Genomic DNA, 24,166 nt, shown 5'->3' with positions numbered 1-24,166 from the left:
AGTAAGTGCAACTATGCCCTGATCCTCTAACTTTCTCTTATTAGTGAGCAGCTCCTTCAAAAACTTGGCATACTTTGGCATTTGAGCTAGTGCCTCAATGATTGGAATATTTATGTGAAGTTGTTTGAAGATATTGAGGAATTTCTTGAATTGGGCCTCATCCTTATCTTGTTTGAGTCTCGAGGGGTACCGTATCACTGACTTGTATTCGTACCCCCTTGAAATGTTAGGATTGGAGGAGTCTTCAACAAGTTTCCTCCCGTTGTCCTTGCTTGCATGTTCATCTAAATTAGGGTCTTCCCGGACGGTTACCCCATCATTGGGAGCACTTGGGATCTCTTTTTCCCTTGCTTCCAACTGCCTCCTACTTCTCAAAGTAACAACATGTAATTGTTCCCTTGGGTTGCATTCGGTGTTGCTCGGCAAACTCCCTGAGGATCGTTCAGCTTGTCCACGAGCAAGCTGTCCCACTGCACTAAATTCATCAAGTTTATTTTCATTCTGCGCAAAACGTGCCTCCGTGCCAAGCATGAATCTTGCCAATATATCCTCCGTGGAGAGTTTTTTCTCTTGTGGAGGAGGGGCATGGTATTGATTTCACTGAAATGGTGGAGGCTTGTACTGAGATTGGCCTTGATTCCAAGAGGGATTTGACGAGCCTCTCCAACCATAATTGTAAGTGTTAACAAATTGGTTCCCTGGTCCTCGTGGTCCACCCCCAACATAATCAACTGTTTCTACAGGAGGTGATGGGGCAACAAAAATAGGACATTGTGATGTTGCATGCCCAACCCCACAAGTGTCACATGACAAAACGGCCTTGGAACTCGAACTGGACCCCAACCTGAGCTGGTTAACTATTTGTGCTAGGGCATCATGCTTCAAATTCTGCTCAGTGATATGCTTCGTCAAGGCATCAATCTTCGCAGCCAATGCTGTGGATTCATTCACCTCATACAGCCCTGTAGCCCTTGGAGGCTTCTGTCTAGTGCTCCAATGACACTCGTTGCTGGACATATTCTCAATTAATTCCTCGGCCTTTTCAGGAAGCTTGTTGCTTAAAGAACCACCTGTCGTTGCATCAATAAGCTTCCTAGTAGCATAGTTCAGCCCGTTACACAACATCTGTACTCTCATCCATGCAGGGAAGCCATGATGAGGACACTTACGAAGAAGGTCCTTAAATTGTTCATCGGCTTCAAATAGTGTCTCACTATCACCTTGCCTGAAAGACGATATCTCTTGTCTCAATCTTGCAGCCTTGCTTAGAGGAAAATATCGGGCTAGGAACTTCTCGACCATTTCCTTCCAAGTGGTGATGGACCCCGGAGCTAAGGATGTGAGCCATCTGTATACTGCACCTCTCAAGCTGAACGGGAACAACCTCAGTCTGATGGCATCATCTGACACTGAATTGATCTTGAAAGTGGAGCAGATTTGAAGGAACCGAGCAAGATGGGCATGGGGATCCTCATCCGCTAGACCATCAAACTGTACTGAATTCTGAATCATCCCTATGGTACTCGCCTTGATTTCAAAGTTATTAGCTGGAACGGTTGGTACTTGGACACTAAATTATTCTCCGGTGAACTGTGGCCTTTCATATTCCGATAGGGTCTTCCTAGGCTCCTCCAAGACTGACGGTTCACTTGACTCAACCCGAACCTCTTGTTGTCTAGAACTTTCTGCTGCTTCTCTCAATCTTTGATACAAAGTTCTTTCTATCTCGTTATCGGGTTCAGTCAAGTTTGCTTGACTCGCTCGTGTCATAAGATGTGTACCTACACGAATTGAGGAATCAAGATGTTATTTAATAGTAAGAACACAAAGATGGGTAATTACAAAAGATCATCAACCAGAAACACAAAAGACAAACAAAACAAAAGTGCAAAAACAAATGAAAAAGAAAATGCTAAATCAACAAGTGTAAAGCTTTCCAAATATTCCTCTGTGATTGGTCCCCGGCAACGGTGCCAAAAACTTGATCGACACGAAGTGTGTACACCCGCAAGCGCATGGGGTCATCAAGTAATAAACCACTTGCCCATGCGCGAATGGGTCGTACTCCCAAGGGGCATGAGGAGCTACCCTACTCACTTCTTACCTGTTGTTTAGCTCACTGATTCCAAAATAAGAGATAAGAAGAAAAGAAAGCAAAACGAAAAGCGAAATGAAATCTTAAGAAGTACCAAACAAGTAAAATACGGGAGATGCCCAAGGTTAGAAAACGATCATGGATGCGGATTCCCAAGGGGACTACTATAGTGAGTAGGAAATTGAGTAATAAAGCATGTGGTTAGTTGGACCGAGAAAACCAAGACCTAGGTCAACCCGATGGTCACGGCAATTGACCCCTAACACAGTGCAATTGTTGAGCGCGGAATCTCTTCCGCCCAACTTCCCACACGGTTGCAAGGAGAATGTCGGTTTTCACAAGTTAGGGTGGAAACACAAGTAGTTTTCAACCTTAGGATTGGAGGGGTACAAATACCCGATGGTTACGGCATATTTATACAATGAACCCTTCCTAGTTTGGTGGAGTCTAGCACTAAGGAAATGGTCATGCTACAAAGTGCTACCAAGAATTTGATACATCACTCAATCAAATGTACCAAAACAAGCAAGAACACCAAACAAGGATCACAACAAGCCAAACATGCATAAACTACTCAAACAATCCAAAACATCACAAGTTCGCCCCCTAGGTTCACCTACATCCGGTGACCTAGGAGTTTAGTTGTTCATGTTCAACAAGAAAACCAAATAATCCATACAAACAACTAAAGTAAACATGAGGAACACTCCCTCAAATGATGAAGGTCGAATGACGCAAGAATCACTGGAGAAAGCCTTCCGAAGACGCCACTTGAAGGGGTGGCTTCCCGTTATCTTCAACCTCCAAGCAATGATGCCCTAGAACTAGATCCTCCTCGTTCTTGCTCTCCCCGCCGAGAAAATGCTCGGATTTCCTCCCTTTTTGCCCTCCTAAAGCTTGGGTTCAAGTGATGTGGAAGTATTCTCCAAACCCTAGCCGGCCTTTTTTCCAAAGAAGAAGAAAAATCAAGAAGAAAATGCCCTTCAAGACCTTATAAGTGCCCAGATCCCGACCGGTAAACGGGTCAGTATACCGGCGGTATACCGACCCCTCGGGAATTTCAGTTTTTTGCCGAGAAGCCCGCGATGAGCTACAGTGACCGCTACAGTAACACCACTACAGTATTGTGCTACAGTAATCCCGCCCCCCCGGAAATGGCGTTTTGATGCCGAATTCATCCGCAATCGCGTCGCTGAGCTACCAGGGCATCTAAAGGGCCTGAAATGCAAATAGACTACAATTAGACAAAAAAAGGCATCGATTCAACAAATAAATATAAAAGAATAATACAGAACAAATACATGCAAAATACATACTTTTAGACGTTTATCAACGCTTTGCTACCTCTTGACTCACCCTCTCAATCCTCTCCAATCTAGCTTTGTCTAACTCTCGTGGTGCGTCACTAACTCACAAGAGTTACCAACACGAACTCTCAACCCTAGTGTCACTTTAATAGAGTATTCACACAATCAAGCATACAAGATTGGAACTCAAATAAAGCATTAATTAATTGAAAGCATAATAAAAAGGTTCAATAAAACGAATACATCCTAGGATTCACAAATATCCAAGTACCTACTAGGGGGTTTAGCTCTCCATGGTGCTAATTACAATCAATGATATCAAATGTAAAAACAAAGAATCCATAGAAAACCACCTCGATAGTCATGGCGATGGTCCAAGGGTCCCTTTGTTCGGCCTAGGATACACCTCGCCAGATTGGTGACGATGAAAGCCTCCCACTAACCTTATTCCAAACGGAGCACGATGTCAGAGCCATAGAATCTCTCCAAATCCCTAGCCAATACCTCTCAAAACCCTAGCCTCTGCCTTCTTTCATGTTTGGGAAAAGATGAAGAAAAGAATACTAAAATCATGGCTAAAATCGATCTTAAATATGGCTGGAATCAGGAATCCACACGCCAATGTGGGTGCCCCTGTGGATTTTTCGCACGGGTGTGCGGAATTTTCACACAGCCGTGTTGATTCTCTGTTTTACTCCTTCTTCGGCCGGCTGTGAACAGTACCTGCTTGTTTTACTCATGGGCTGTTTGAATTTTAACATGGCTGTGAATTTCCACACACACGGGCTGTTTTACACAAAAGGAAAGAATACTTCGCATTCTTATCACACAAGCAGTTATCATGAACTTTGGAGAAGACTTGGCTACTCCACAAGACCATCGATATGACTACCGAGGGGGTTTTCTTATGGAACACTTGTTTTTACTTTTGATTACATTATTGATTGTATTGTGCTCCATGGAGAGCTAAATCCCCTAGTGGATACTTGGATTTTGTAAACCCTAGGATGTCACAGTTTCATTGATCTTTTATTATGCTTTCCTTAGTTGATGTTTCAATTGAGTTCCAATCTTGAGTGCTTGTGGAATGATTTCTCCCCTAGACTGACACTAGGGTTGAGATTTCATCTTTGTAACCATTATAGATGAGTGACACACTACGAGGGTTAGACATTGCTTGATTGGAGAAGTTTGAGAGGGTGAGTCAAGAGATAGTGGAACATCCCCCTTCTCCTCCGATATGATTTATCCTAACTCCATTTCCTTGAATTCTTGGCCGTCACAATAGAGTGAAGTTCTAGAGGATGAACTCCGCTGGGGCTTAGTTGCACGACCAATAGAGTGAAGCATTGAAGGGACTCTAGTGTCTGGGGCTTAGTTGTGACTAGGCGCTTTTGGCTGGGACCAAAGGGTTGTGTCTCTACATAGGAAGAGAGTTTATCACTTGGATTCCCTAAAACTCCATGCAACTTTACGCAGTGTGAGGTGTTGAGACTGAGCGATTTCTCCACTAGAACATAACGTAGAGTTAGTCACGGTTGACCTTAGATTTTGTACCTTGTGTTTAAGGATTTTCACAACTCATTGAGCATTGATTAAGAAGTATAATAGTTGGTCATGGACTTGAAACATTAATCCTAGGGGGAGCATTGCCCGAGTACCCCACTTCTATCGATTGCCTTACCTCTCACTTACCTTTGCCTTTCATTCTTGTTTCTTTTTATCTTTGTTTTCATTACATTTTATCGACATTATCATTGTTCACTTTCACGTGGTTAAGTAGCAATTTAAGTATTTTTACTCCCTACTTCCTATGGATACGACACCCCACTCACGTGGGATTTATTACTCGATAAACCGGTGTACTTGCGGGTCACACGCAAGTGGCATTGTCAGTGTACAAGTCCAGAATGAAATGCAAAAGTAAAATAAGAGAAATAAAAGAGATAAAAGATGAGTCAAATGCCGGTGTAATCGACGGTCGGCTCTGCTGCTGTTGGTGCTAAGTCAAATGATGCTGGTAGATCTGGTGATGGTGATGCTGGATAGACTGGAGGGGTCCTCAGTCTCATGATGAAGGGTGAGGACGCGTCTCCCTCTAATAACTGTTGTATGGTACTGAGACGCGCCATCACCTCTACGTCTCCTCCACCCTCGGTGGTGTCTTAGGTAGGAGTAGTCAGAATATATTCTCGAGGCCGATATCTATGCACAAACCCCATCATCCTCATCGTGTTCAGGCCAAGAGGGGAGAGAGCGATCATCTTTTTGGCACCTCTGATGGCGTCCAATAGGCTCATCCCCAGGATGAGTCTATTGATATAAGGGCTTGCGAATAATACTCCTAATCTCACATACTGGCCTTGGTACCTTAGGAAATCTGCCACTATGTGCCCAAGGTGAATCGGCTCGCTCTCGACCATGGAATATAATTAAAGTGGCTCCTGCTAGCTCAAAACACCTGTGCTGTTGAAAAGTTCTTGTTTGTTAAGAATGAAAAGTTTTCTTTCCTTATGATAAGCATTACTTTTATCAGGTTTAAGCGCTAATACATGTGTATTTGTGTTCTTTTGCGCATGTAGGATTGTAAAGCTAAGTATTAAGAAAAAAAGCCAAAAGTAGATCGTGAACGCACTATTTGTTGCAATTTTGGAAGGAACAAACTCGAAGACACAAGTGAGGCTCTAAGATACGTGAATGTGTGCCAACCTCCATGTATTCAAGTCATTACAATGAGTTGGATGTGTGCCAACCTCCATACTCGAAGACACTGTAGCAAATCATTATAGCAAGACAATGCAGCAAATCACTATAGCAGTTACTGTTGCAAATCACTATAGAAATACACTGTAGCAGTTATTATTCACAGCCGCCCGAAAATTAGGTTTCCAAAGAATCCACACGGGTGCGTGGAAATTCCCCACGCCCGTGTGGAAATTCCACATGCCCGTGTGAAAAATCCACAGGGGCATGTGGATGCCCGATTCCAATACTATTTAAACCAGAACTCAGACCGATTTTGGGAGGAATCTTTCATCCTTATCTCCAACTTTTCTCCATCTTTTGAGTGGCCGTCGGCCAGGATTTTGAGATGCTTTGGCAAGTCCTTGTAGTAGTTCTATGGATACGACACCTTGCTTCGCTTGGAAGAAGGTTATTGGGCTAGCTTTTGTCGACACCGATCCGGTGAGGTGTGCCCTGGGCCGGACAAGGGGACCTTTAGAGAAGACGAAGCTACTCCACAAGACCATTGACACAACTACTGAGGGGGTTTTCATATAGATTACTTGTTTTTACTTTTGATTTTATTATTGATTGTATCTTGTTCCATGGAGAGCTAAACCCCCTAGTGGGTACATGTATTTTGTAAACCCTAGGATGTTATTGTTTCTTTGACCTTTTATTACACCTTCCTTAATTGATGTTTTTAATTGAGTTTCAATCTAGAATGCTTGTTGAATGATTTCTCCCTTAGAGTGACACTAGGATTGAGAGTTTATCTTGGTAACCTTTGTGGATGGGTGACACACCATGAGGGTTAGACAGAGCTAGATTAGAGAGAGTTGAGAGGGTAAATCGAGAGGTAGCAGAGCGTTCCCTTTCCCCTCCGGTGTGATTTATCCTTCCTCTAATTCCTAGAGTTCTTTGCAGTTATAATAGAGTAAAGAACTAAAAGACGAACTCCGCAGGGGCTTAGTTACTCGAGCAACAGAGTAAAGCGTTGAAGTGACTTTAGTATCTGGGGCTTAATTGTGACTAGTGGTCTTTCTCCTGGACCAAAGAGTTAGATCTACACATAGGAATAGGGTTTATCACTTGGAATCCCTAGAACTCTATGCAACTTTGCATACTTTGAGGTGTTGAGACTGAGCGATTTCTCCACTGGGACATAGTGTAGAGTTAGTCACGGTTGAGCTTAGGTTTGGGACCATGTGCTTTAGGATTTGCACGACTCATTAAGCATTAGTTAGGAAGCAGAATAGTAGGTCTTGCACTCGAAATATTAGTTTTAGGGTGAGCATTGTCTGAGTTCCCCACTTCTATCGATTGCCTTTCCTCTCACTTACTTGGGCCTCTCATTCTTGTTTCTTCTGTTTCTGCTTACATTACACTTTATCAACAGAATCATTATTCATCTTTGCTTGGTTAAGTAGCAATTTTAGTATTTTTATTCCGTACTCCCAACGGATACGATACCCCACTCACTTGTGATTTATTACTTCGATAAACTCATGCACTTGCAGGTCACATGCAAGGGCGTTGTAAAGTTTTTGGCGCTATTGCCGGGGAGTAGGTGTTTAGAGATACTTTTCACTTTGTTATCTGAGCCATTCATCATTCATTCTACTTCACATCTTCTTGTTCTAATATCATTCTAATTTGTTTGCTTTTTTTTTTGGTACAGCTCAGGTTATGACCCGAGGGAACCCTTCAATGTTAATTGAAGGTGACCCTAAACTTGAATGTACACTCAGAAGAAAGTGTAAAGAACCTGTACAAGAACCGTCAAATCTAGCTGAAGTAGAAGTTGAAGGGTCCGAAAACATAGCAAAACAGAATGAACAACAGAGAACACTTTTTGGTTATGCAAGACCGTTAGTATTGCGGACACAATCTAGCATTGTGTGGCCATGATGACAGCTCTAAACTTTGAGCTAAAGCTAGCATTCATCCAAATGATACAACAATTAGTGCAGTTCAATGGTTTGGCAGATGAGGATCCAAACCACCATATTGAAAACTTCTTGGAAGTTTGTGACATGCTGAAGATTAACAGTGTTACGAATGATGCTATAAGATTAAGGGCTTTCCCATTCTCTCAAAAAGGAAGGGCAAAACAGTGGCTATATTCTTTACCATGAGCATCCATCATGACATAGAATGAAATGGTCGAAGCTTTTCTTGCAAGGTACTTCCCTCCGAGGAAATCGGCAAAGCTTCATAATGAATTATCATCATTTGTTCAGATGGAGCTTTAATCCTTATTTGAGACATGGGAGCGATTCAAGGACCTCTTGCGGAAGTGTCCACAACATGGTTTCCCCGAATGGATGATCATTCAGAATTTTTACAACGGGTTGAATCCAAGTACAAAACAACTTCTAGATGCCGTCGCAAGAGGAACAATGGGGAATAAGACCCCTGAAGAAGCCCGACAATTGGTAGAGGAAATGACCATGAATAGCTACCTATGGAATGCAAGGGAAAAGAAGAAAGTGGCCGGACTCCATGAAATTGATGCGGTTACATCCTTAGCAGCCTAAGCAGAGGCATTGAGCAAGAAATTGGATACATTGACTTCACCGAACGTGGTCGTGATCACAAGTAATGATGATTGTGGGGGTTCACATAAGCCGTCTGATTATCCTATTTCAATTGCTACTTTAGTCCTGACTGAAAAAGTAGACTTTGTTTGCAATTCAGGAAGGATACAAAGTAATCCTTATATCAACACCTACAACCAAAGGTGGAGGAACCGCCCCAATTTCTCATGGAGTAACCAAGTGCAGCGAAAGGCCATAGCACCACCAGGTTTTCAACAAGAACAAGTCCCGAACATGGAGAATATAGTTCAGGCTTGGAAACCTAGATGACCGACTTAGAGAAAGCCTTGACTAGATTTGTGCAATCATCAGATACACGGTTCCAATCAGTGAAGGCTACACTTCACAACCATACCATTACATTGCATAATCTAGAAAATCAAGTGGGGCAAATTACAAAGTCTCTATTGGAGAGACCATAAGGAAGCTTGCCGAATAAAACCGAGACTAAACCAAGAGAACATGTGAAGGTGATCACTTTGAGACGTGATCATAAGGTCGAGGGTATGCTTCCAAGTGAGAAAATCAATGGTTAAGCACCCTAGGTCGTGGACGTTTACGAGAAAGCCAACAAAGAGAAAGAGATGGCACCCCCACCCTACAAACCAAGAATCCCTTACCCTTCAAGATTGAAGAACGACCAAAATGATGAGCAATACAAGAAGTTCTTGGGTCTATTCAAGCAATTGCACATCAACATTCCTTTTGTAGAGCCGTTGTCTCAAATACTTCGGTATGATAAGTTCTTGAAAGTTCTTTTGACCAACAGGAGGAAGTTGGAAGAGAGTGCATCGGTGATCCTAGATGCCTCATGTTCGGTAGTGTTGCAAAAGAATATACCGAACAAGAAGAAAGACCTCGGAAGCTTTATCATCCCGTGCAACATTGCCAATTTTGGTGAAGAAATGGCATTGGCACATTCAGAGGCTAGTATTAACATCATGCCATTCTCGTTCTTTCGGAAGCTAGGCTTAGGAGAGCCTAGGCCTACTCGGACGATATTGCAATTGGCAGACTAAATGGTGAGACATCCGAGGGTATCAGTAAAGATGTGCTTCTCAAGGTGGACACGTACATATTTCCCATAGACTTTGTAGTATTGGATGTCGATGAGGATGCAGATGTTCCTTTGATATTTGGGAGGCCTTTCCTGTGTGCTTCCAAGGTACTTATCGACATGGACGGAGGAGAGTTGACATTGAGGGTTAGCGATGAGAAGTTGACATACCTCCTCGCTGAAGCCATGTGATAAGTGCTTGGGTGATATTAATGCGAAGCATTCTTTCCTTATGTTGAGCATTACTCTTCTCGGGTTTTTACAGTAATATGTGTGTTTTTATGTTACTTTTGTCCAGTTATGGTTGTGAGGCCGAGTATGAAGGAAAGAAGCCAATGTGGATCATAATGCACCTATTTTGGAGGAAATCTTGCTAAGGTTCAAACGCGAAGACATAGGTCGGGTGCGAGATGATAGAGTGTGTGCCAACCTCCTCGTATTTGAGTTAGCACAACCATTTGGAGGGGCACAAGGGAAATCACACTCTAGCATTCCGACTTATACACATAGAACAAGATCTCCACCAATTTGTCCGTCATTAAAGAAGCAAGTAATCCACGACGTGAACGTGTGCCCGTTTGCGTAACCGCGATGAAAGCATGGATTCGGGAAGCTATTCAGGATGGATACTATAGCAGAATATTGTAGCAAAGTACTGTAGCAGCACTGTTCACAGCCGGCCGAGAAAACAGGAATTCAGAGAATCCACACGGGCATGTGGAAATTATACACGGCCATGTGGAAATTCCACATGGGCGTGTGAAAAATTTACAGGCCCGTGTGGTCGCCCGATTCGAGCCCTATTTAAAGCCGATTCAGCCCTGATTTCAGCATTCTTTTCTCCATCTTTTCGCCAACTTAAGAGAGGGCTTCGGCTAGGGTTTTGAGAGCTATTGGCTAAGGTTTTGGAGAGGTTCTACGGCTCTGATATCGTCATTCCTTAGGAAGAAGAGTGGTAGGGAGCTTCAGTCGAGGCGTATCCTATACCGGATGAGGGAATCCTTGGACGACGAGTAAGGGACTTTCCACAAGTCCATCGACACGATCATCGAGGAGGTTTCTCTATGGGTTCATATTTTTTACATTCTATTTCTTTGATTGTACTTAGCTCCATGGAGAGCTAAACCCTAGTGGGTACTTGGATATTTGTGAACCCTAGGATGTGTTTGTTTCATTGAATCTCTTTATTATGCTTTCAATTAATTGATGTTTATTGTGAGTTCCAACCTTGAATGCTTGATTGTATGAACATTTCCCCTAGAGTGACACTAGGGTTGACAGTACTTGTTGGTAACCTTGTGAGTGAGTGACACACCACGAGCGTTAGACAAAGCTAGGTTGGAGAGGGTTGAGAGGGTGAGTCGAGAGGTACAAGAGCGTCCCCTTTCCCCTCCGACGTGATATATTCTACCTCCGTTCCTCGAGTTCTTTGCGGCCATAATAGAGTGAATGGTCTAAGGGATGACCCTCCGCTAGGGCTTAGTTGCGCGTGCAACGGAGTGAAGCGTTGAGGTGATCTTAGTATCTAGGGCTTAATCGTGGTTAGGGACCTTCCACCTGGACCAAAGGGTTAGGTCTATAATTAGGAAGAGATTTATCACTTGGAATTTCTAGAGCTTTCTACAACTCTATTTGAGTGCAAGGTTGAGAGGTTATGTAATCCGGGACATGTATAAAGTTAGGCATAGTTGACCTTAGATTTGGGACTATGTAATTAAAGATTTCCATTACTCACCATTGCATCGATTAGGAAGTATAATAGAGGGTTCTTGCACTTAAAACAATTATCCTAGGCGGAGCATTATCCGAGTACCCCATCTTTATCAATTGCCTTACCTCCTCCTTTACTCATGCTCTCTTACTTGTTGCTTTTACTTTTGAGAATTGAATCATTGTCACACTTATCACTACTGATCTTTCACATAGCTGAGAAGCAGATTAAGTGTTTTTATTCCCTACTCCCTGTGGATTCGATATCCGCTCATCTGGGATTATTACTTCGACAAACCCGTGCACTTGCGGGATATACGCAAGGGGGGACCTTGTCAAGTTTTTGGCGCCGTTACCGGGGAGTAGGCATTTAGAGATACTTTGCACTTTGTTTTCTTAGCTATTTCACCATACATTCTATTTCATATAAACATATCTTCTTATTCTATCCATGTTCTGATTTGTTTTTCTTTCTTTTTGGGTGTAACTCCAGGTTATGACCTGAGGGAATCCCTTAATATTCATTGAAGGAGATCCTGAGCTTGAACGTACACTTAGATGAAAAGAGAAAAAGCCTGTACAAGGACAGTCTAATTTAGCTGATTTGGAAGTGGAAGGATTTGAAAACATGGCAGAACAGAGCGAGCAACAGCGGACATTATCAGATTATGCCAGACCTTCAGTGTTGGGGACACAATCGAGCATTGTGCGTCCCCCGATTACAGCTCAGAACTTTGAGTTGAAGCCAGCATTTATCCACATGTTGCAGCAATCCGCACAGCTCAATGGTTTTGCCGATGAGGATCCAAATAGTCATATAGAGAGTTTTCTCGGGTGTGTGATATGCTGAAGATAGACGGAGTGACGGATGATGCCATCAAGTTGAGAGCCTCCCTATTTTCCCTAAAGGGGAGAGCGAAGTAGTGGCTACACTCATTACCTAGAGCATCGATTACCACATGGGAGCAGATGGTAGAAGCTTTCCTTGCCCGTTATTTCCCTCCCGGAAAATCTTCAAAGCTTAGGAATGAGATCTCATCCTTTGTTCAGTTGGAATTGGAGTCTCTATTCGAGACATGGGAAAGGTTCAAGGAACTCCTGAGAAAGTGCCCGTAACACGGATTTCCGGAGTGGATGATTGTTCAGACCTTTTACAACAGTTTGAATATAAGTACAAGGCAACTCTTAAATGCGGCAGTAGGAGGTACCTTAGGTAGCAAGACCCCAGATGAGGCCCGTCAGTTAATTGAAGAAATGGGACTAAACAACTACCAATGGAATGCTAGGGAGAAGAAAAAGGTGGCCGGTCTCAATGAAGTAGATGTGGTAACTTCATTGGCGGCTCAAGTGGAAAATTTGAGTAAGAAGTTAGATCTTCTAATTTCAAATATAGTGGCGGCCGTGACTAATTGCACCGGGTGTGGTGGAGGACATGCTCCCTCCGATTGCTCGATCTTTATCGGTGATGTTTCTTCAGTGGAGAATGTTGATTTTGTAGGTAATGGCATGAGACCTCAAGGAAACCCATATAGCAATACCTACAATTCGGGTTAGAAGAATCATCCCAATTTCTCATGGAGTAATCAGGGTCCACAAAAGGACATGGGGCCACCGGGTCTCCAACAACAACAACAAACACCTCAGGTGGAAAACAGAGTCTCAGGTTTGGAAACCCGAATGAATGACTTAGAGAAGCACTTGACTAGATTTGTGCAATATGCAAATACAAGGTTTGAATCAGTCGAGGCTACACTTTGAAACCACACCGCCTCTTTGCATAACCTTGAAAATCAGGTTGGGCAAATTGCGAAGTCTCTTTCTGAAAGGCCACATGGAAGCTTGTCGAGCAATACAGAGACCAACCCTAGAGAGCATGTGAAGGTGATCACTTTGAGAAGTGGTCGTGAGGTTGAAGGTAGGCTTCCGAGTGAGAAGCCAAAATAATAAAAAAGTACAAGAAGTTCCTGAGTTTGTTCAAGTAACTCCACATCAATATTCCTTTTGTTGAGGCATTGGCCCAAATGCCTAAGTATGCGAAGTTCTTGAAAGATTTGTTGACTAACAAGAGAAAATTGGAGGAAAGTGCTTCAGTGATTTTAGATGCTTCATCATTCCGTGTAATATTGGCAATCTAGGTGAGGAAATGGCATTGGGGGGCTCAGGGGCTAGTATCAACATCATGGCATACACTTTCTTTCAAAAGCTAGTATTGGGCTAGCCTAGGCCTACTCAGATGACTTTGCAACTAGCGGACTGAACAGTGCGACATCCGAGAGGCATCATTGAAGACGTTCTTGTCAAGGTGGACAAGTACATTTTTTTCGGTTGACTTTGTAGTGCTAGACGTCGATGAGGATGCGGATGTACCTTTGATACTTGGGAGACCGTTCTTGCGGACTTCCAAGGCATTGATTGACATTGACGGCGGAGAGCTCACATTGAGAGTTGGAGATGATAAGCTCACATACCGCCTTGCTGAAGCCATGCGGCATTCTCTTGATTTCGATAACACTATATACTTTCTAGACATTACTGATGATATTGTTGATGAATACATGTAGGAAATGTTCAATCCGGATCCGTATAAAGGTTTAATTGACAAAGAGGAGGATTATGAAGAAGTAATGATGCTATGTGCGACGGAAGAAGTACCATGTACCCCGGGGATCTTGAAGAAGGTGCTCCAAAAAATGAAGAGGGCTAGGAGACTCCACCAGAAACACTCCAAGTCTGTTGGAGACGTACGTGCACCGAAGAAGTTGGATGAATCATTGTTAGGTGGTCCGAAGCCCGATAATTCACCTTCTATCCTCAAGAGACTTTGCACATCATGCTTTCAAGCCATGGGTAAGAGGGCAACTTTCATTCTTGAACCCCCATGAGGTAAGACAAGGTACGTCAAGCTTAGTGACGTTAAACAAGTGCTTCTTGGGAGGGAACCCAAGTGTTTACTGTTTCTTATCTTCTAGTTTAGTTTGTTTACATGAATAAATTGTTAAGTATTGGTGTCTTGATTTTTAGATGCTTGTGCCGAGATTTCCTTGTGAACTTTGAATATTAATCGTGTGTTTTCATGTGGAATTGGAGAAGTTATGTCATTTGAGCTTTATTCCATGTTTTTTGCTAGTAAAACTCGGATACTAGGGCAGGCTCTGAGTGTGTAAACATGTTCAGAAACTTTTTGCAGAGCCTGCAGGTTTTTACAAGGCATCTAGTGAAGACGCACGGGTGTGTGGAATTTCCGCACGCCCATGGATTTGTATTGCAAGCTCATCTAGAGAAGGCACAAGGGCGTGCTGCTGCCCCTGTGAACGACCATGCGACTGTCACACGCCCGTTGGTAATTTCTGCACGGGCGTGTGAATTCCTGCAGAGTTGGGCGGATTATCCCGAGAGCACACAGGGGCGTGGACTCGCCCCTGTGGGCGACTTTGTGAACCACACACGGGCGTGGTTAATTTCCACATGCCCGTGCGAAATTCTCCAGAAGAGTTCTCTACATCCTGAGAAAACACAGGGGCTTGTGGCTGGCCCTGTGAGTTGGGCATGTGAATGTCCATGCCCGTGCGGAATTTCAGCACGGGCGTGTAGAACACTTGGTATTTTTCTCAGATATCTAGGGAAGCCACAGGGGTGTGCGGCTGCCCCTATGGGTCGGGTGCACGGGCGTGGGTAATTTCCCCACGCCCGTGGATGTGCATTCAGAGACAGTGCGAGTTTCTCCTCTGAGCGCGCAGGGGCGTGCATCGGCCCCTATGGAGTTCTCTTGATGAGGCACACGGGCGTGGGTAATTTCCACACGGCCATGGGGATGCACAGAATTCCAAGAGACGCGATTTTTTCCTTAAAAACCTTGTGAACCATCTCATTTCTAATCTATAGTGGCCTGAAAATTACTTCGGATCATTTTCTCGACCGATCACCGTTGTTTTGGAGGATTCTTCTTCACATATCGTTCCGATTTCAGAGTTTTCACATTTATTTCATCGGTAACCCTTTTTCTTCGCCAACTCTTGTTTTTCATGGATTAAATATCTTCATGAGCACGAATTTTCATTTAACAATGCATGGTGCATGTTTAGAAAGCATCTAGAAGCATTTTTAAAGTTGAATTTTTGAGAATTATTGTGCACCCGTGCGGTTTTTTTTATTTCCTTGGAGATCCACACGGGCGTGGGTAATTTCCACAGGCCTGTGTGGAATTCTGCAGTACACCGCTCTTGAGCTTCTTTGATTGTTCTCCTCTTTTTGTATTATAGGTATGGTACCACGAGTGAGGAAGAACGAAGTTAAGTGTCTCAGAGTCACCCTACCCGAGCCAATACACATGGAATTCTCAAATCCCGAGCATCAGACTTGATTTGAGAAACTTTCAGCACTTGGTTTTGGTCAGACTCGTTTTGTGGATTTGCAAGTGCTAAGGGGTATTCAGCATGGTGATGAGCTAGCTGATGAGATTGATGAGATGCTAGCTGTAGGAAGCTGGAGGAGGCTACTGACGATCAGTGAGCCAGCTTACTGTGCATTGACACTTGAGGTTTAGCGTCTTTTGAGTTTCATCTGATACATGGGAGATTTGACACTATAGAGGCTATATAGTTTCGGGCATTCGGACATCCATTTTCCATGAGTGTCACTGAGTTTTCGATTTGGATGGGCCTATACGATGTTGCATATACAGGTACAGTGGAGTATGGACGTTTACCTGCGGATTTTCCAGTATCAGTGACTCCACATCATGTGTATAGGATTCTGTGTGGACATGGGGAGTATGAACCGGGGATGTCGAAGGGCACTAGCCTATCCCGGTTGAGCTACAGGTATTTACACACGGTTATCAGCAGGTCTATGTCAGGTCGAGCCGATAACACAGCTGCTCTGACCAGGTAGGATTTGCTCTTTTTATACTCCATGGCCCGCAATGTGCCAATTCCCTTGGGATGCATATTAGAGGATATTCTGAGGTACCAGGGTCAGTCTGCGAGATTGGGTTTATTATTTCCTGGCCCTTACATCACCAGGCTCATCTTGGGAATGGGTTTGGGGGATGCTTTACATGGTGCTGAGAAGACATTTGTGCCTACCCCTCTTGTGTTTGAGACGATCAGGATGATGGGGTTGGTATGGAGATGTGGGCCAGGGGTCTATATTTTTGCTACAGCTACCCCAGAGGCCGACAGGAGCGGAGGAGATACTGCGGAGGATTCCCAACAGATTCTCAGACCACTCACAGCATAGGGTCCTCGAGCTTATGACTGTATTGAGAGGGCTTGAGAGCAATGTGGTGAGATTCGGACCGAGATAATGGAACTCTGAGCTATCCAGGCAGTGCAGTACGCTGAAATATTAGACCGTTTCGACATGATACAGCGGCTACTGATGGGCAGGCCACTGGTTCCCCCACCACCTCCTCTGACATCTCCCTCACCACTTCCGCCAATACTCTCCGATTTAGCACCACCAACAGCAGTAGCAGTGGAGCCTAAGGGCGACACCGACACTTGACTTTACTTTATTTTACCTTTATGCACTTTATTTTTAGACTTGTTCACTCATAAATGATTCTTCTTCTGAGTTTATTTTCATTTTGCATCTCGAATTGTATTCCTTGCTTTATCTTTTATATACTCGGGTTGATTTTGTTTTTATTGAGCTTCACTGAACCCCCTCATGTATGCGTGCAGATAGTCTTGTCATCTTCGGAATTGAGACTTTGTCATGGGCACGGCCAAGATGCTTCAATACTTGCTCGTGTGAACTTCACAACCCGTTGGAACATTACTCCCAAGGACTTAGCTCCATCAAACGTGACACTAGGAGTTAGGGGAATATTGTTTTGATTGCTTCTCCCATATATATTCTTCATTAATATATATATATATATATATATATATATTTTTGAGTGAGCTTGAATATGTACATTGAGAACAATGTACAACTTAAGTGTGGGGCGGAGTTTCATAGTGCACACATCCTTTTTATTGTTTTTAATTGATATACATGCTCACATAGCCATTGGCGGTTCACCTTAGTTACAATGATTGTATTCTTGAGTTTAGGAGAAATTTTAACATTGAATGTTTTCATGCTCTAGTTCTTGCTTGAATTTCTAGGAATTTTTACCCGATTTACACTCAGTGCACTACTCACTCTTTAAACTCTATTGGAAACTCATGTTTGATGTTAAAGGAACTAGTTATAGTTGTTTCTTGTGTTAAATTCTTAAAAAAAAAAATTGAAAATGAAAAGAAAGAACAAAATAGTTTTATTGTTTAGTTGTGCTTGTGGGTGGAAAGAGCTACCACATATGAAGTATGAAGCTACTCTCATAAGTTGGATACTAGCTATGCCCTAATGAGAGAAAGAGCTATCTTATAGGATGAGTGAAAACTACCACTCCGGTAGAATGAGCTACCACCTCGAAAGTGTGAAAGCCACCTTAGCGGCCGCTTTGGAAAGGGCTACCTTAGAGGATGTGTGAAGCTAGTACCATCTTTGAAATTGTTGTCACTTTTGTAGATAAATAAGTCCCTTGTACTTAGAACTTTGAGGAGTATAATTTGGGTTGTTTTGAGTGAGTTCACACACGTACACGATTTCGGGTTTGTTGTCCTTTTTTATTCAAGTTTTTAGCTAGAGCTTTGATTTTTTTGTATTTAATGTTGAAATTTCCTTTACTAGTAGAATGATATCTCTATACACTTTGGTTAACCTAAAGCCAAGCACTTCTACTATTTCCTTCATCTATGCACAGAATGTTTAATTTTTGCTTGAGGACAAGCAAAAGTTTAAGTGTGGGGGAGTTTGATAAGTGCTTGTGTGATATTAATGCGAAGCATTCTTTCCTTATGTTGAGCATTACTCTTCTCGGGTTTTACACTAATATGTGTGTTTTTATGTTACTTTTGTGCAGTTAAGGTTGTGAGGCCGAGTATGAAGGAAAGAAGCCAATGTGGATCATCATGCACCGATTTTGGAGGAAATCTTGCTAAGGTTCAAACGAGAAGACATAGGTCGGGTGCGAGATACTAGAGTGTGTGCCAACCTCCTCGTAATTGAGTTAGCACAACCATTTGGAGGGGCACAAGGGAAATCACACTCAAGCATTCTGACTTATGCACATAGAACAAGATCTCCACCAATTTGTCTGTCATTAAAGAAGCAAGTAATCCACGACGTGAACGTGTGCCCGTTTGCATAACCGCGATGAAAGCATGGATTCGGGAAGCTATTCAGGACGGATACTGTAGCAGGACATTGTAACAAGTACTGTAGCAGCACTGTTCACAGCCGCCCGAGAAAACAGGAATTCAGAGAATCCACACGGGCATGTGGAAATTATACACGGCCGTGTAGAAATTCCTCATGGGCGTGTGAAAAATTCACAGGCCCGTGTGGTCACCCGATTCTAGACCTATTTAAAGCCGATTCAGCCCCGATTTCAGCATTCTTTTCTTCATCTTTTCCCCAACTTGAGAGAGGGCTTCGGCTAGGGTTTTGAGAGCTATTGGCTAAGGTTTTGGAGAGGTTCTATGACTCTGACATCGTCATTCCTTAGGAAGAAGATTGGTAGGGGAGCTTCCGTCGAGGCGTATCCTATACCGGACTAGGGAATCCTTGGACGACGAGTAGAGAACTTTCCACAAGACCATCGACACGACCATCGAGGAGGTTTCTCTATGGGTTCATTTTTTTTACATTCTATTCCTTTGATTGTACTTAGCTCCACGGAGAGCTAAACCCTAGTGGGTACTTGGATATTTGTGAACCCTAGGATGTTTTCGTGTCATTGAATCTCTTTATTTTGCTTTCAATTAATTGATGTTTATTGTGAGTTCCAACCTTGAATGGTTGATTGTATGAACATTTCCCCTAGAGTGACACTAGGGTTAAGAGTTCTTGTTGGTAACCTTGTGAGTGAGTGACACACCACAAGCGTTAGACAAAGCTAGGTTAGAGAGGGTTGAAAGGGTGAGTCGAGAGGTACAGGAGCGTCCCCTTTTCCCTCCGATGTGATAGATTCTTCCTCTATTCCACATGTTCTTCACGGCTATAATAGAGTGAGTGGTCTAAGGGATGATCCTTAGCTGGGGCTTAGTTACGCGTGCAACGGAGTGAAGCGTTGAGGTGATCTTAGTATCTAGGGCTTAATCGTGGTTAGGGACCTTCCACCTGGACCAAAGGGTTAGGTCTATAATTAGGAAGAGATTTATCACTTGGAATCCCTAGAGCTCTATGCAACTCTATTCGAGTGCGAGGTTGAGAGGTTATCTAATCTCTCCTCCGGGACATGTATAGAGTTAGGCATAGTTGACCTTAGATTTGGGACTATATAATTAAGGATTTGCACGACTCACCATTGCATCGATTAGGAAGCATAATAGAGGGTTCTTGCACTTGAAACAATTATCCTAGGCGGAGCATTATCCGAGTACCCCATCTTTATCGATTGCCTTACCTCCTTCTTTACTCATGCTCTCTTACTTGTTGCTTTTACTTTTGAGAATTGAATCATTGTCACACTTATCACTATTGATCTTTCACATAGCTAAGAAGCAGATTAAGTGTTTTTATTCCCTACTCCCTGTGGATTCGATACCCTCTCATCCAGTATTATTACTTCGACAAACCCGTGCACTTGCGGGATATACGGAAGGGGACCTTGTCACCATGCGACATTCTCTCAACCTTGATCATACTCTTTGACAACACCCCTTGCGTGTGACCCACAAGTGTACTGGATTGTCAAAGTAATAAATCCCAAGTGAGTGGGGTATCATATCAACAGAGATTAGGGAATAAAAATACTAAAATTGCTACGTAAGAAGAACAAGAGGCCCAACTAAGTGAGAGGAAAGATAATCAATAGAAGTGGGGTACTCGGACAATGCTCACCCTAGGACTAATATTTCAAGTGCAAGACGTACTATTATGCTTCCTAACTAATGCTAAATGAGTCATGGAAATCCTAAAATACACTGTCCCAAACCTACGGTCAACTGTGACTAACTCTACACTATATCTTGACGGAGAAATCGCTCATTCTCAACACCTCACACTATACAAAGTTGCATGGAGTTCTAGGGATTCCATGTGATAAACCCTATTCCTATGTGTAGATCTGACCCTTTGGTCCTAGTGAAAGACCCTGACAAGGCCCCTTGTGTGCGACCTATAAGTGCATGGCTTTGTCGAGTAATAACCCCCAGGTGAGTGGGGTATCGTTTCCATAGGGAGTAGGGAGTAAAAATACTTAAATGGCTACTTAACCATGTGAAACTGAACAATGATAGTGTTGATAAAATGTAATGAAATCAAAGATAAAAAGAAACAAGATTGAAAGGCAGAAGTAAGTGAGAGGTAATGTAATCGATAGAAGTGGGGTACTCGGGCAATGCTCCGCTAGGATTAATGTTTCAAGTACAAGACCAACTATTATACTTCCTAATCAACCTTAAGCACATAGTCGCAAATCTAAGGTCAACCGTGACTATCTCTACACTTTGTACCGGCGGAGAAATCGCTCACTCTCAACACCTCACACTATGTAAAGTTGCATGGAGCTCTAGGAAATTCAAGTGATAAACCCTCTTCCTATGTATAGACCTAACCCTTTGGTCCAGGCAAAATGCCCCTAGTCACATCTAACCCCAAACACTAGAGTCCCTTCAAAGCTTCACTCTGTTGCTCACGCAACTAAGCCCCAGCGGAGTTCATTCTCGAGAACTTCACTCTATTGGGACCGCCAAGAACTCAAGGAAATGGAGGTAGGATAAATCACACCGGAGGGGAAAGGGAACGCTAGGCTATATCTCTCGACTCACCCTCATAGTGTGTCACTCATTCACAATGGTTACCAAGATGAACTCTCAACCCTAGTGTTAGTCTACGAAAGAAATCATTGCATAAGCACTCAAGATTGAAACTAAATTGAAACATCAATTAAGGAAATCATAATAAAAGATCAATGAAATAATAACATCCTAGTGTTTACAAAATACAAGTACTAACAACGCCACTTGCGTATGCCCCGCAAGTGCACGGGTTTGTCGAGTAATAAAATCCCAGGTGAGTGGATATCGTATCCACAGGGAGTAAGGAATAAAAATACTTAAACTATTTCTTAACCAAGTGAAAGATGAATAATGGTTTTTGTTAACAAGATGTAATGTAAACATGAATAAAAGAGACAAGAAAGAGAATCCCAAGTAAATGGGAGGTAAGGCAATCGATATAAATGGGATACTCGAATATTATTCCGCCTAGGATGATCGGTTCAAGTGCAAAACCCTCTATTATGTTTCCTAAATAATGCATTAATGAGTCGTCTAGATCTTCAATACATGGTTCCACATCTAAGGTCAACCATGCCTGACTTTATACATGTCCCGGAGGAGAAATCGAACAATCTTAACACCTCACACTCGTATAGAATCGCAATAAGTTCTAGGGATTCCAAGTGATAAATCCTCTTCCTAGATGTAGACCTAATCTTTTGGTCCAAGTGGAAGGTCCCTAGTTAAAATTAAGCCCTAGGTGCTAAAATCACTTCAACTCTTCACTCTGTTGTCTCTACAACTAAGCCCCAGTGGAAGGTCATCTCTTAGCCCGTTCACTCTACTATAGAGGCAAAAAACTCGAGGAAATGGAGGTAGGATAAATCACACCGGAGTGGAAAGGGGACGCTCTGCTACCTCTTCACTCAGCCTCTCAACCCTCTCCAATCTAGTTTTGTCTAACTCTTGTGGTGCGTCAGTCACTCACAAGGGTTACCCATAAGAACTCTCAGCCCTAGTGTCACTCTAAGGGAGTATTCATTCAATCAAACATTCAAGATTGGAACTCAATTAAATCATCAATTAATGAAAACATAATAAAAGGTTTAATGATACAAATACATCCTAGAGTTCACAAATCCAAGTACCCACTAGGGGGTTTAACTTTCCAAGGAGCTAGTTACAATCAACAATGAAATCGAATGCAAAATTAAGTAATCCATAGAAAACTACCTCGATATTCATGATGATGGTCTTGTGGAAAAGCCTTGACTCTTCTAAAAGTCCCTTTGTCCAGCCTAGGATACACCTCACCGGATCGATGCCGACGAAAGCTCTCCCACTAACCTTCTTCCAAATGGAGTGTAATGTCGAAGCCATAGAACCTCTCCAAATCCCTTGCGAATACCTCTCAAAACCCTAGCCGCCGCCCTCTCTCGTGTTGGGGAAAAGATGGATAAAAGACTTCTGAAATCGGCCTTAAATAAGGCTGGAATCGGGCATCCACAAGCCCCTGTGGATTCTCCACACGGGCCTGTGGAAATTCCACATGGGTGTGGATAATGTCCACACGCCCATGTGTATTCTCTGAACATCACTTTTTCGGCCGGTTGTGAATAGAACTGCTATAGTAGAGACCTGAAACACTCCCAAATCCATGTTTTCATCGAGGTAATGTAAACGGGCACACGTTTACATCGTAGATCACCTTTCTTCTTCAATAAATGGCTTAATTAGTGAAGATCTTGCTATCAATGCACAAGCCGGGATACTCGAATGTGACTGTCTTTGTGCCCCTCCAAATCATTGTGCTAACTTAAATACAAGGAGGTTGGCAAACATTCTTGCATCTTGAACACGACTTACGACGTTGCGTTTGAACCCTCTCAAGATTTACTTCAAATAGTGTATTCACGACCTACAATGGCGTTTTTCTTTAACATTCAGTTTCACAAACCTATACGTATGAAAGTAACATAAATGCACACATATTAGCGCTAAAACCTGAAAAAAGTAATGCTCATCATAAGGATAGAATACTTCGCATTCTTATCACACAAGAACTTATCAAGTACCCACTAGGGGGTTTAGCTCTCCATGGAGCATAATACAATCAACAATAAAATCGAAAGTAAAAAGAAGTGTTCCATAAGAAAACCCACTCGATAGTCATGTTGATGGTCTTGTGGAGTAACCAAGTGACACGTCCGAATATGAGTGTAAACCACAAGTGCACGGGTGTCAAAGTAATAAAATACCCGGTGAGTCTGGTAGTCGAATCCACAGGGAACAAAACTGGAGACGAATATGCTTTCTAGAAAGGGCTACTAGTACTAACTTCTTCTCTGCTTTCTAGCCTAATGATAAATGGAAAGGTGTGGTGATCTAATGTGCGAAGAAATGATTACTGGAGATGAATATGCAAGGGTGAAATGGAGGGAGAATCTCAATCAATAGAGATGAGGTACCCGGGCAATGCTCTCCCTAAGATCTAACATGAAGTTCAAGATTCGCTAAATGCTTCTAAGCTGAGTCTAATGAGTCGAGGCAATCTAAAAACAATCGGTCTTTGCCTCCAAGCCACCGGTACTAGTCTCCTACAAGGTCCCGGTGGAGAAATTGCTCAATCTCAGCACCTCACACCCTATATGACCGCAATACGCTCTAGGGACACCTAAGAGTGAAACCGATTCCTAAAGATAGATCCAACCCTAATTCCCAGCGAAGGATCCCTAACCCCCTACAAGGTCCCGGTGGAGAAATCTCTCTCAATCTCACGCCTCACACCAAATATGGTTGCATAGAGTCTAGGGAATACGGAGATAGGAAACACTCAATCGGAAGGGAAAGGGGACGCTCCACTATCTCATGACTCATCCTCTCAACCCTCTTTAACC

At 43.0% G+C, this 24,166-nt stretch overlaps 1 protein-coding gene and 3 non-coding genes across 4 annotated transcripts; 1 reads left to right on the top strand and 3 right to left on the bottom strand.

Annotated features, from left to right (window-relative positions):
- Nucleotides 1–597: 597 nt before the first annotated feature.
- Nucleotides 598–1,512, bottom strand: LOC120277728. The gene has a single exon (XM_039284579.1). It carries the CDS (start codon nt 1,510–1,512, stop codon nt 598–600), a length of 915 nt encoding a protein of 304 aa, XP_039140513.1.
- LOC120278337 lies at nt 1,148–1,254 on the top strand. The gene has a single exon (XR_005541673.1). It is a non-coding gene; the product is annotated as a small nucleolar RNA R71 (small nucleolar RNA).
- Nucleotides 1,513–8,336: 6,824 nt separating the features above from the next.
- On the bottom strand, nt 8,337–8,443 carry LOC120278259. The gene has a single exon (XR_005541600.1). It is a non-coding gene; the product is annotated as a small nucleolar RNA R71 (small nucleolar RNA).
- A 4,067-nt stretch (nt 8,444–12,510) lies between these two features.
- On the bottom strand, nt 12,511–12,617 carry LOC120278276. The gene has a single exon (XR_005541615.1). It is a non-coding gene; the product is annotated as a small nucleolar RNA R71 (small nucleolar RNA).
- Nucleotides 12,618–24,166: the final 11,549 nt, after the last annotated feature.

Source organism: Dioscorea cayenensis, chromosome 15 (genome assembly GCF_009730915.1).
Source record: "Dioscorea cayenensis subsp. rotundata cultivar TDr96_F1 chromosome 15, TDr96_F1_v2_PseudoChromosome.rev07_lg8_w22 25.fasta, whole genome shotgun sequence".
Classification (NCBI taxonomy): domain Eukaryota; kingdom Viridiplantae; phylum Streptophyta; class Magnoliopsida; order Dioscoreales; family Dioscoreaceae; genus Dioscorea; species Dioscorea cayenensis.
This window is presented reverse-complemented; position numbering and strand designations above follow the sequence as displayed.

Coding starts and splice junctions, on each gene's coding strand:
- LOC120277728 (XM_039284579.1), bottom strand. CDS start 1,512: ATGATTCAGAATTCAGTACAGTTTGATGGTCTAGCGGATGAGGATCCC.